This window comes from Cimex lectularius, unplaced genomic scaffold (assembly GCF_000648675.2).
Source record: "Cimex lectularius strain Harlan isolate CLEC.00 unplaced genomic scaffold, Clec_2.1 scaffold28, whole genome shotgun sequence".
NCBI classification, from domain to species: domain Eukaryota; kingdom Metazoa; phylum Arthropoda; class Insecta; order Hemiptera; family Cimicidae; genus Cimex; species Cimex lectularius.
In genome coordinates this window covers 501,762-515,595 of record NW_019392712.1, presented here as the reverse complement: position 1 = coordinate 515,595, position 13,834 = coordinate 501,762, and the positions used below count along the sequence as shown (strand labels likewise).

At 37.1% G+C, this 13,834-nt stretch overlaps 1 protein-coding gene across 9 annotated transcripts in view; it reads right to left on the bottom strand.

The window, feature by feature from the left end:
• The window catches only part of LOC106669983 (forkhead box protein P1), a 33,725-nt gene extending 25,727 nt beyond the window's left edge, over positions 1-7,998 (bottom strand). For 2 of the 9 annotated variants that reach the window (XM_024226400.1, XM_024226402.1), the window contains exon 1: positions 7,289-7,994. In XM_024226400.1, coding sequence (XP_024082168.1) covers positions 7,289-7,318 — 30 coding nt within the window. In that variant the 5' untranslated portion in view covers positions 7,319-7,994. Of the gene's footprint in view, positions 1-7,288 lie in introns of all 9 variants that reach the window. The other 7 variants (XM_024226399.1, XM_024226401.1, XM_014399917.2 and 4 more) reach the window with 5 other exon arrangements.
• Positions 7,999-13,834: the final 5,836 nt, after the last annotated feature.

The window sequence follows — 13,834 nt, the reverse complement described above, 5'->3', positions numbered from 1 at the left end:
CAAAACAATTCCTAAAAAATCAACACACTATTGTTTTACTGACCTGTCTTTCTCGACAATACGATTATAACAAGTTTGTTAACTTTATGAGCTGATTCAATGAAAACGTTAGGAAACCATTCTTAACAAACGTTAATGATATCGTGCGATGTATCTTCAGCAGTAGGGCTGGGATGTCAGGAAAACTTGTGGAACTTTTGGAAGCGGGATCAGATCAGTTCATTAACAAAAAGAATTTTGAAGTCATTGTGGATAGTGAGCTCGGTGACTTTGTAAGATTGACATTTGTCTGATGTCTTTTTCTAGAAGGTATGGATGAGTGTGGTTATCGGACCAAGTTTTCAAAGTGTTCATAGAATTAGTTGAGTTTTGACGGTCAAATTTGTCGTTGTTTTAAGTCTTCTATTAAGTTGTTGTCTCTTAAGTCTTGTATGAGGATTCTACTGTCTAAATATTTGCAACGCTGACTTATTTTGATGCCAATCTAAAATCTCCATCTTATATCTCTATATTGTTTTGAAATCTTATATCTCCATCTTGGAATCTTCAATCTCCTCCTTCCTAATAGTCTAAGTCTTCTGTTAATTTTAGTCTTGTATGGGGATTCCAAGTCACTTTCCAGTCTAGGTATTTGCAACGTGGACTGTTTTGGTGCCAATCTAAAATCTCCATCTTGAAATCTTCGATCTCCATCTTGGAATCTTCAATCACTCCTTCCTAATTGTCTAAGCCTTCTGTTAAGTTTAGCCTCTGTAATCTTTTATGGGGATTCCAAGTCAATCTGCTCTCTAAGTATTGGCGACACAAATTGTTTTGGTCTAAAATTTCCACCTAGAAATCTTCTATCTCCATCTTGAATTCTCTCATCTCCTTCATCGTTATCTACGTCTGCAGTTAAGGTTTCGTCTCTTTAGTCTTGTGTGGGAATTCCATGTCAGTCTGCTTTTAGGTATTGGCGACACGAATTGTTTTGGTCTAAAATCTCCACCTTGAAATCTTCAATCTTCGTCTTAGGATCTTTCATCTCCTACCTAGTTGTCCAATTCTTCTGACTAGATAACTCGCAAGTCTTATGTTGGAATTCCATGTCAGTCTGCTTTTAGGTATTGGCGACACGAATTGTTTTGGTCTAAAATCTCCACCTTGAAATCTTCAATCTTCGTCTTAGGATCTTTCATCTCCTACCTAGTTGTCCAATTCTTCTGACTAGATAACTCGCAAGTCTTATGTTGGAATTCCATGTCAGTCTGCTTTTAGGTATTGGCGACACGAATAATCTCCATCTTGAAATCTCCTATCTCTATCTTGAAATTTTCAATTTTCATCTCTTAAATTTCATTCTTCTCTTTACTAGTTGTCCAACTCGTCTCTTAAGTTTTTGTCTCTTTAGTTTTGTGTTACAATTGCAAGTCAATCTGCCTAGATATTGGCAGTACTGAATTATTTCGGAGCTAATCTAAAATCTCCTTTTGGATTCTTTAATCTTCTCCCTCCTAACTAGGACAACTATCCAAGTCTTCTCTTAAGCAGTCGCTTAAGTCTTGTCGACTATTAGATGATCTTCAACGATGAAAGGTCCTTGTCAATATGGTATCAATTTATATGAGATTGTAATAATAATTTGTTCTGTAAGTTATCTTTATTCTATAGAGCTGATTCTATTTACTCTAAAAAGAATAAATCAATAGGTCAATAAAAATACCTAAAAAGAATTGGACGTTTCAGCCTAGTAAAATCAAGACTTCCCAATACCGTAAGCTTTTAATAACCTTTTAACTCATACATAGCTGATGAATAGATGACCAGTGCCTAAATTAACACCAATGACTATTGTTATTTACGTCTTTTATTTCCCTCTCTCTCTTTCTCTCTCTCACTCTCACTCTCTCTCACACTCTCGCTCTCTCACTCACTCTCTCTCTCTCTCTCTCTCTCTCTCTCTCTCTCTCTCTCTCTCTCAGGTTTCTTCATCATCTTGAAAGCTCCCTCTATAAATAAAATGATACTTGTGCTAAGTCAATCATTTAGACACCTGAGTTATCTGGTATCAGCTGTATTCGAGTTAGAAGGTAATGGTTACAGAATGGACAGCTTTTGTACTTGCAATTGCATTTGTGAGTTATTTTTATAAGCTGATTTTATTTCCTGTAAAGATAATACAAATACATGAGATTTCTACTAATGTGTGGTGTTTAGTAACCGTTAGTTAATGATTATTTGGAGATCGTGAGATGCGGTCTTGTGTGACGCAGGTTAAAAAAACATTTTCTTTATCGTGACAACTTTTCGATCTTTATTCCGATCATCTTCAGGGCTCTAAGTGTTGGTTTTCTGTGTAGATGTTTCATTTTTGTGTGTCGTGTTGAGAGTGCTCTTACGACCCGGCACTCTCAACACGACAGACAATAATGACACATGTACACAGAAAACCAACATTTTGAGCCCTGAAGATGACCTCAATAAAGATCGAAACGTTGTCACAATAAAGAAAATGTTTTTCTAAACCTACGTCACACCAGACAGCATCTCATGATCTCCAATTAACTTCTAACTAATATCCAGGTAACTAAATTATCACAGGTGACACCTCTCAGGTCTCATTTTCATCAATAACATTGTAAACAGACGATAAGATGTTCTTCAACGTCTTGAAAGGTACAATAGTAAAGAGCCACAGTTTACTATGTTTATTTAGTCACTTGTGATAATTTGGTAACCTGTGATCTATTCGTAAGCTGTGTATGAGTTAGTAGGCTATTAGGAGGTTACAGGATTAAAAGCTCTCGTTTAAACCAATTTCTAAGTTATTTTTATAAACCTATTTTATTTAGTTTTAAAAATTATAAGAGATAATATAACTGGCTACATGATAAATAAAGACTAACCTTCTAACTCATACACACTACATTTACCCCGGATCAGATTTTCTGTAGGATGAAAGGACAATTTTCAAAAAAAAAAAGTTCGATACCTTGTTTCTTTTTTCACAATTCAACGTAAATCCTCCTTAGATATTTGAAAGTTTAGACTCGCCTTGAAAGCAATGTCCGTCCTTAGGTCAAGTTGTCGGTGGTGTCGTTTTGCCGTTTGAAAGTAAAATTTATTAAAACTGTCTTGTATAAACAGCGATTACGTAATGAAACGGTCTGAACCTTCCGAGGAATTTCCATATGCATGTGGACAATACGTTTTCAAACAGGGTCAAAACCTATAAATAATGCATATAACAAATTTGTGGTTCGGCCGATTTCTGTAGTAGTTAAGCTATGGCAATCAAGAGTTACCTAATAATACTTAATATAATAAAGATCAAAGTGGACCTTTTCTTAAAAAAATTACTAGATAAATAAATAAAAAACGACGAGGACATCCAAGGAGAAACAAGTTAGGATAAATAGGATAAATTCGGTCAAAAAGTTGATTGGCTTCAGAGCCAACCAAACTACGATGTAAAATTGGTCCTATATATATTACGCAGGGCGGGTGACCAGGACCCGAGGGGTTAAAAGCCTAGGTAGGCCCGTACCCCATCCCTAAAAAGGTCCGGGACCTGGTCGGCTCACGAGTCCTGTATAAACCTTTTGGACCTATTCACAAACCCCAAGATTTTGGACCATTTTATCTTGGGGAGTGTTTTGGTTATGTTCTCTCCTTCGAAAGTTTCAAATCTTTCCCTAGCATACCTATCGCATTCTGCAAGGTAGTGTCGAGCCGTTTCTTCCTTTGTTTCACAGAAGCGGCAAAAGGGGTCTGGTAGAATACCCATTATGAAGAGGTGTCTTCTCAAGGGGCAATGGCCCGTTAGGATACCTCTCAGCCTCCTAAGTCCAAGGAGGATTAACTTAAATGAAATGGCTGTACCTGACAAAATTAGAGGAAATCTCAACTTTGGCCCTTTAAGGCTGACATATATAACGGAGATCTTAGGAAGATGGATCAAAGGTAGGACGAGGTGCAGGAGTAAAGGGGCCGAATCATACCCTAGCACCGTTGGTACTGATTTTTGCATACTTTCGGTTAAAGCCATGAAAATGGTATGCTTTTAGGTCAAAACATCGCTAGATCCTAGGTATAGGTAGGTCTAGGAATACCTAAATTACCTAATGGCCTTAGGAATTAACTTAAAGTGAGTTCCAGGACATGAACGAAATGAACAGGAACTTGCCCTCTCACCCAGTGAGTTCTCTATAACTCGAGAGTGTGCTAAATCTAGGGTTGGAAAAAATTGCTTGAGAGCAAAACTCAAGCACTGGACAAAAACATTAGGTATGAATCGCCCAAAAAGGAGGTGAAAGAACTGCTCTTTCTCTCTCTCTCTCTCTCTCTCTCTCTCTCTCTCTCTCACACACACACTCACACACACACACACACACACACACACTGCAGGCGAAATTTGAGGACATTTATCCGTCTTATACTGGTGGTACTCGCCATCCTCCCAAGTACCATCTAAAGACAGAAACAGCCAACTGTCAGGAAACGCCACATACAATGGTACATATCTTTTGTGAATTGAATCAATCCATATTCGTGACCGTTCGACGTACAAACCAGCAAAAACGGCGTACGAAGAACAAACAGCGATTTAGGTCAAATTATACCTTTCTGCATAAAGAACATTCGCTTAGAGGAATGCTGGTTAAGCAGAGCCCCCACTTCGGACCAACAATTTTATTTGACGCATCGTAAAACAGGCACTCATAGATGAACACGCGGATAATTATTTTCATTTTATGGGACAACAACTGCAGCGACTCTCCGATGTAAGTATTGTATAAGCACTTGTCACTGACGTTGAGGACTATCAGGAAGTCAGGCTGAGGAAATCGGCTTACTAGGGGATTGGAATGACATGAAGTAAGGTGTGGAATGTGTTATGATTTTAGGACGTGGGATATTGAGGTCATGTTGTATGATTGGACACATAACAGTTTGACATAGAAAGAGGGATTTAGACTAGCTTGGATTCTATAGGAGTTTTTATGATGATTGTTTATCCGCGGTCAGTGTAGTCTGTTGTAATCAAACATCAACTCAGGGTACCCTATGGCCCTAAACAAGTCCTACCATCGACTCTGGTGTCTCGGAGTAGCCAACTCTTTCCTTTACATTTCCCCGACATGAACACTAAAAACCTTAAAAATAATTCTGAATCATGGAAGCAGAGCTTGGAATCTCTACTACATGACGTTGCATTGCTAGCCAACGACTGCGACAAGTCCATGCATGTAAAGTCATCCAAGCGACAAGTATTGAAATCTAATTCCATGCGTGCAAACTGACAGTGGGCGTCTGAGAGACCTCGTTTGGGGTGAGCCCGGACGTTAATGTTAGAGGAACACTGTCGAAGAATACGCGTGGGCACGGTCTCGGGTTGATTAGGGATGTCAGCGGTGTGAAGTAAATGATGGGACCTAGGAACTACTTTGTGAGATTTCCCGCCCGAACAGGATGGATGAGTGAGGGGTAGAACCGGTTATGAATTATCATGTTTATCCTTTCTCAGGTGATTTGAAACTTGTAATTAGCTGGAAAGTACCTTTCGATCGTAAGGAGTGCTTAATAGTAACTGGATGGCATAAAACTGTCTCTTTTATGGTACATACATGTCCTCTTTGGACTACCTTGCTGGTCATGAAATACGGCAAATCCATGCACGTAAAATCATCCTGGCGTTGGTTTCAGCCAACAATAGGATCGTCTTTTAAGTGTGTTGATGTATTGTCCTGAGTAGCGCACGTAGTCGTGATTAGAGGAACACTGCTGAAGAATACGAAAGGTTTCGGGTTATTTAGGGATGTTAGGTGTATTGACTAAATAATAGGGTTAGGGAGTGTAACAACTTAAAACGTAATAATATTTATCCTGTAACAGGTGGGTTGAGTACATATATAGGCTGTGCTCCTTACTTCGTTGACCACCAAATGCGACGAATCTAACGTCTATTAAGTTTGTCAATGTAAGAAGTACTTAAGTAGCGTACACAGTCGTGGATAGATCAACTGTTGAAGAATACGAATGGACAGGGTAATGGGTTGATTAGGGATTTAAGCTGTATTAGGTAATTGGATCTAGGATGCCACCTTGGGTGACTCCCGGACATGATGGCTAGGTCAGAGGGAAGAACCGTAACAGTCTAAGACATAATCATGTTTACCCTTTCTCAGGTGGTTTGGAACTTGTTCCGGTCAACCGGATGTGCCTTGTCAGTGGTAGATGGAGCCCCAAGGGCCTAGAGTACTATCTTGGAAGACTCCCACCCTGACAGGATTGATAGGCATTAAGAAGAACCACCTAAAACGTACGTACTCATGTTGATTCTTTATCAGGACGAGAACAAATGAAGAATTGATAGCAGATCGACAAAACTATCATTATTCTACCTTTATGGCATATTTCTCTTTGAATAAGCGTTAGATATGTTAGGATATACTGTTAAATCTCATCTTGGATGTCCACTGCTCTGCCTAAAAGAGTCGAGCTGGACAGTTCCAAGTCCTGACGGACGCGCCATCCCTGTCCTTGTTATTTTATTCGGCGATCTGGTAGGAGGAGAACTGTTCAAATAACGGGGCCAGGAGAGATGATCAATCTTTTATCCCCGGTCCCCTTTATGAAAAGAAGAGGAGAGAAAGTGGGTTTCAAACGATTTATGCATTCATTCCCGCCATCCCGGGTCCCCCCCCCACCCGCAAACGACGGACCTTAATATTATCGACCACCCTTTAAAAGGAAAGGGGGAAGAAAGTAAAACATTGATAAAGCGACTCGGATAAACATAGGTGGCCCCTTCGCTAATTCTTCTCCGACTCACAAAACTTCCTTAACACGGAATGACTCACTGTTTCCTATAAACAACTTTTGTTTAAATTTTTAGAGTAAAATAAAGTTGAAATGTTAAACGTCAAAAACTAATTGTTTTTTTTTCTCCCCTTTTGACTATCTTCGTGGTAGTAAGGATGTGATTTCTTTACCTCATTACTAATGCCATTAGGTTACTAGGGCCCCCGCCTGGTAGTGGTTTGTGGGGAGGGGTGGTCCACGTGGGGGTTAAATTGGCCCTTTGAATCTTCCTCCACCCCCATATCAGTACATACTACATACAAACACAACAACTGACCGGACCGGGCCGAAACAAACCTGCCGCGATTTTTTACAAATAATCTTTTAACAAAAGCGAAACAATTTAACTAAAGGTTTCGCACTGACTGGTGAAAAAAATTATAATATCCAGTTTTTTTGGCCTATGCTTCGACAATTTTTTGTTTGTTTTGTAAATGAGAAATACCTTGATCTGAGTGTTGAATTTAGCAAACATCTCGAGGCTGGACTGCGTTATCCTTCTTCAGATCGGCGGGTCCATGAAAACGTCTTCCAGAAATTTAAGCTGCCGGAGGAAGAATGCTTGCAAGTTTAAATCGTTCACCAAAGAAATTGTCTCCATTAACACTCACAGTTAAATCCATTCTATTAGGCAAATTTTAAATTTAATTTGATGCCTTTTGAAACAAAAAAACTCCAATTTCTAAAAATACTGCGCCAAAAAAAAAAAAAAAATCAGCCTAGAAGCTATCGAAACTGGGCGCATATAATTAAAAAATTATAATTTTGAATTTAAATTTTTATTTTTAAATTATAATTGTTAAACAATGAAGAATAAGGCAAACAATATAGTTATGCATAAAATGTCATGCTGTACATTTTAATGTATTTGATATATTGTTTTGAATATAATAAGTCGTATAATAGTGTAAAATGACGAGTTTGTAAGGGGGTGAATGGGGTTTGTTATTGTAGGGGGCGACTTGCCTGAAGTTGTTGGGTAGACATCTCGGTGAGAACTGGGTACTGGGTAGAACAGCCTCCCAGTCGGACCATTGATTATTTCTTTTGTCCGGGTCCCGTGCGCAAAAAGGAGCATTTTAGCGTTCGACTCGCGCAATTTCTACATTTATTTAATTCGCCCCAATCCCTCGCCTTTTGATTCCATCAATACTTGATTAGGAATGAGAGTAATGCGCATATGCGATTCTCAAGTTTCCGAAGGTGAAACAGTTTTCAAATACCACCCCTTTCTCGCCCTGGCCACCCCCGATTCGCCCCCTTTTCGCTCCTGCTCACTCTCTACTCTTCTTTCTTCTTCCCCTCTTTCCTTTCTCCATCTACGGATTTCCTTTTTCACCTGCAATACTACAAAAATCAAACCAGCGAATTACGCCATTGTTTAGCATCCATTTGAATATCCGTCCGACGGTGTATTTTTACAGCCCCCCCCCCCAGGTCAAGAGATAATTACTGTTAATTCCGTAAAAAATTAATTCATAAATTAAAATAACCGTTTTTCCTTAAAAAAAAAAAGAAGTAAGAAAATCTTTTTAAAGGAAAGCAAATACAGGAATAAAATTAAAAGTTAAAACTTTAAAAATAAATAATAAACAGGACGTAGTGAGTTGGAAACAAACGTGGACCCAAGGCTATTTACTATAACCAATTTCCTATGTTTGCCCTGTTCATCAAAATTGATCAGCTAATAATAATTAAATGCAGTGAAACCTTTTACTAAAGGACAAACGTGCTATCACTTACTTTAATTTTATCGAGAAGAGCCCTCTAAAGAGAGATTTTTTCACCTAATATCACTTATCAGTCTGTACATATATAGAGATTTTTTCCTCGTAAAATTAAGTCTTTTTTGCGCTAAATTAACCCTTATTAATTTCAAATTAACTCTCTTGTCTCTTAAAAACCATAAGGAAATTAAGTGAAATTAAAAGTTAAAACTTTAAAAATAAATAATAAACAGGACGTAGTGAGCTGGAAACAAACGTAGACCCAAGGCTATTTACTATAACCAATTTCCTGTTTGCCCTGTTCATCAAAATTGATCAGCTAATAATAATTAAATGCAGTGAAACCTTTTACTAAAGGACAAACGTGCTGTCACATACTTTAATTTTATCGAGAAGAGTCCTCTAAAGAGAGATTTTTTTCACCTGATATCACTTATCAGTCTGTACATAGATAGAGTTTTTTTCCTTGTAAAATTAAGTCTTTTTGCGCAAAATTAACCCTTATTAATTTCAAATTAACTCTCGTCTCTTAAAAACCATAAGGAAATTAATTGAAATTAAAAGTTAAAACTTTAAAAATAAATAATAAACAGGACGTAGTGAGCTGGAAACAAACGTGGACCCAAGGCTATTTACTATAACCAATTTCCTATGTTTGCCCTGTTCATCAAAATTGATCAGCTAATAATAATTAAATACAGTGAAACTTTTTACTAAAGGATAAACATGCTATCACTTACTTTTAGTTTTGTCGAGAAGAGTCCTCTAAAGAGATTTTTTTTTCACCTGATATTACATATCAAGTCTGAACATATATAGAGATTTTTTCCTCGTAAAATTAATTTTTCTTCGCACTAAATTAACGAAAAACCCCACCTGATTCTGCGATATCCACTTGCCAGTGGCTTCATTGTCTCATTCTCACAATAATATTGCGAACTTCTGGTTCAAGTCCTTTCCATAGTTAAAGAGAATACAACTGGATTAAAATTGAGAAAAGACGAGAAAAGGTGTTTTTTAACAAAATGAGTAATCTTCATATTTACTATTCTTAAGTAAATCTGTTATTAAAAATGAGGATTAAAAATTTTTTTATTTTGGGTTTGCTTTATCCAACTAATAAGAATATATCGGTTAATTCAATTACAATTAACAGAATAAGAATAAATTACATTCATTTTTGAGCAGTCTATGATTAATTCTAGTTGATAGACAATCTCCTATGACTAACTTTTCTATTTATCTTAACAAAAATTTTAATTTTTAAGCGCGCGCTTATTTTAAGGCATGGGTGCCCCACAGAATCGGCGGATGAAAGATTATTCCTGTATGTGTCAACCTTTATCAATAAATCAAGTTTCCTCTGATTAAATTGATTTATAATTAAATGAGTAAGTTTATGATAACAGACATCCACTATTCGATAATTACAAAGCATTTTTGACAATAATAAATTGGTGTCACGTAAGTAGTGTTTAAAAATACGTTTTAGGAGGATGGTGTCAAAATGATTGTAAAAGCCAACCGAATTGAACATTTTTGTTTGTTTGTTTTTTAAACAAATTTGATGTTATAAAGAGAAAGCAAAGATTGGACTGAATCACAAATCACAATTGACAACAAATCACACTTTTAAGCATGTAAAATGTTCCAATCGATTTTTCAAGTGTCGAAAGTGATTTATCGTAATTGATGAGGCGGTACTTCAATAAGTCAAGAAACAAAATAGGTCGGGTTTTAATCGGTAAAAAACAAAGCGAGAGCAGGAGGACCAGATGAATCACAGACGCGATCAATGAAAAAATGTAAAACATCACGACTCGACTGTGACTTTTCCTTCCTTTTAGTTGTAGTCGTTGAACGGGTTCTGACGGCCCTTAATTAAACGATTTGTTCACATAACAAGCTTTTTTAAAGAGGCAAAACCTTTCAATACTTACATACATATAATCAAGGCCCCCTACTAAACGGGGTTTTGGTGGTCAGACCCTACCAAATAATAATAATAAGAGATATTTGGAAGGATAAAACCCTTGAAACTAATAGACATGTCTGATTCCATAATCGGATAATCCAAATGGATCTAAAATAGAACATGGAGGTCAAAGGCCCAAATTTTGACCCAGGGAATTCTCTAGACCCACGCTATAAATTTTGCAAGCTTATAACCATGCAATAAAACTCTAGATATACCACATGCCACAATATACCACACGGGTCTGACCGTTGTGGTATATAACCAATACGCTTAGGATTTATTCCTTGTGTGAATAAAATAGTGGGTGGATGTCATTTATTAGCATGAATTAAGAAAAATACTTGTATATAAATATGTTGTATATATGTCGTTCAATTGGGGGTTATCGGGAAAAAAGGGCCAGAGGCGACGGTGGGAATCGAACCCACGACCGCGGCGTGAGAGTCTCTCATGCTAACCACTCGGCTACCGCGGTCCCCCTTGTTCTGTTTTTATGTGTATTTGTATTTGTTATTTGTGTTATTTTATCCACAATTGACGAGGCCGTGAGACAGGAGGCTAGTATTAGGATAAAAAAAAGAGAGAGAGCCAGGATCGCCATATTGTATACCATCATAACTTGGCCGGAGAATCAGGAAAAGAAATTAGTAAGATTAAACGGCGAGAAAGATAGGAAAAAACCAGATAGTTTGCTGGGCCCAAAAATAATACAAAAACATAGATATTGTGCAAACTTAAAAACACTGAATTATTCTAACACAATTTGTCCATTGTCTAATTTCGCCTTTTGTTTATTACTATAGAACCTTTCCGAATTCTGCAAGGTCCCCTAAAACGTTAAGGTGTTTGTGCTAAGGTTAGAGCTGGGCTAGAGACAAGTTAGGTTAAGGTTAGGGTTAAGGACGGGTTAGGTTAGTTTGATACGGATTAGGTTAAGATTATGGTTACGGATAGGTTAGGATAAGATTAGGGTTAGAGACTGGTTGAATTGGGTTAAGTTAAGAATATTAATAATAATTACAAATAACTAAAAATTATAAACAATTTATTATGGGTAGGGAGGGGTTAGATTAAGATTAGAGAAGGATGGTTTCGGTCAGATTAGGGTTAATGTTTGGTACAGACGGGTGGGTCGTGAGGTTAAATTAAGATTAGGGTTAAAGGCGAGTTGGGATAGGTTAAGATTATTGTTAAGAGCTGGTTAGGTAACGTTAGGGATGTGTTAGGTTAAGATTGGGGTTAAGTTGGCATAGGTTACGGCTAAGCTAATAGCTTAAATAAGAGTTAAATTAAGTAAGGGTTAGGTTAAGGTTAGACATAAAGACGGTTTAGATTAGGTAGTCTCCCTTGCTATCATCCCTTGCTGCAAATACTTCATTAATTCGGTTTGGTATCGCTCAGCACATAAACCGCAGATTTTCCAAATATATTTCATCTTCCTTCGCTAAATCCAAGAATCTGATAGTGAGAATATGCACTTAGTGTAATCATTGAATTCTGACGAATAAATCTCTCCATACTAGCTATAGCCTTAGATTGAGATTAGGGTTAGGTTAAATTTTTAGGTTATGGACGGAATGAGTTATTCATTTTGGCCCTTACAAAATACGTTATTTAGTCCACAAATGTTCCTTTATTATAGAGGTTCCTTTAGTATCCATTCAGACATGTTATAGGGCGGTAGTCTTCCTGCCCTCTGTCAGAGGCAGTTGTCGAAGTCCTTTCTCAGCAAACAGCAGACTGCTACTTTTATACGGAGGTTTGAATGGACAAAATTAGCGCACCACTGTTTTAATTTTCAGTTTTAGAAGTATCGACCACTTTTTCACTTATGAACACTCAGGATCAAGGTATGGTTTAGTTTAGCTGCTACTGCCAAGCTTTCGACTTATTTTAAGGTCATCATCAGGGAAAACAACCTTAAATATGTCTAAAGTTTGACATATTTAAGTTTTTACAGGCGACCTCAAATTGCCTTAAGGACCGATTCAGTCCCAACATTCCAAGGGCTGTAACAGTATTCACAATTAATTAAGGTTTTTAGTTGAGATAAAAAAGTCATTGTCACGAACGGGATTCGAACCCACGACCTTCGGCTAGATATGCCGCTACTCTACCACCTGAGCTATCATGACTTCGATCCACTCGGACACTAACTTCCCATCTCAACCCCATCTTTTGAATGTTCCCTCCTTTTTGCCATTCAAAAGGTGGGGTTGAGATGGGAAGATAGTGTCCGAGTGGATCGAAGTCACAATAGCTCAGGTGGTAGAGTAGCGGCTTATCTAGCCGAAGGTCGTGGGTTCGAATCCCGCTCGTGACATTGGCTTTTTTAACTCAACTAAAAACCTTAATTAATTGTAATATATTAATTGGTCAAGAGGACCACGAAATTAGTGAATTTAATAAATAAAATAGGTACGAAATTAGTGAATTTAATAAATAAAATAGGTTTATAAAAATAACTTAGAAATTGGTTTAAACGAGAGCTTTTAATCCTGTAACCTCCTAATAACCTACTAACTCATATACAGCTTACGAATAGATCAAGGTTACCAAATTATCACAAGTGACTAAATAAACATAGTTAACTATGGCTCTTTACTATTGTACCTTTCAAGACGTTGAAGAACATCTTATCGTCTGTTTACATGTTATTGATACCATATATCAAGAGACTTACTTTTCTCCTGAAGGACTCCATATGAAATTTCACCCATTTGAAGATTAGAGGCCAACTCTCGCATTACATGAAAATCATTTCAAATTAAAAGGGAAAATAAAAAGCTTAAAAGTTATATTGTAAAAAAATAAACTTTTAAAATAAATTTGTTAAAAAATGATCATCTAATAGGGAGTAATGATCATGTGGCAAATTTTCAAAGCTACCATGTATTTGGTGGCGTTTGTCATCGTAAGGGGATAAGGCCAACTTATTCACGACTGATGTATCTACGTTATGCTTAAGTGATCGGAAAATTGTTATTCGTGTAAGGAGATCTGTTTGATTTAAAAAAGTGTTCGAATAATCCTGAAATGATATATTTTGGGCAACTGCAGGTTTGGTTATCCCTTTGGTCTTTTTTGTTTTTTTTTCCCATCAAGTAGAAATGAATACATTTTTGCTCTGATCCCGATAAACTCTTCAATCGCTCGCCCACTCGCCTCGTCCTTCATTTTGCCTATTACTTTTTTATTGGCTAGTGAATAGCAAGGATGGTCTTGGGGGTAATCAGAAGTATCGAATCGATCTAAAATCTTCAGCATATCTTCATAAAAGTCGTGT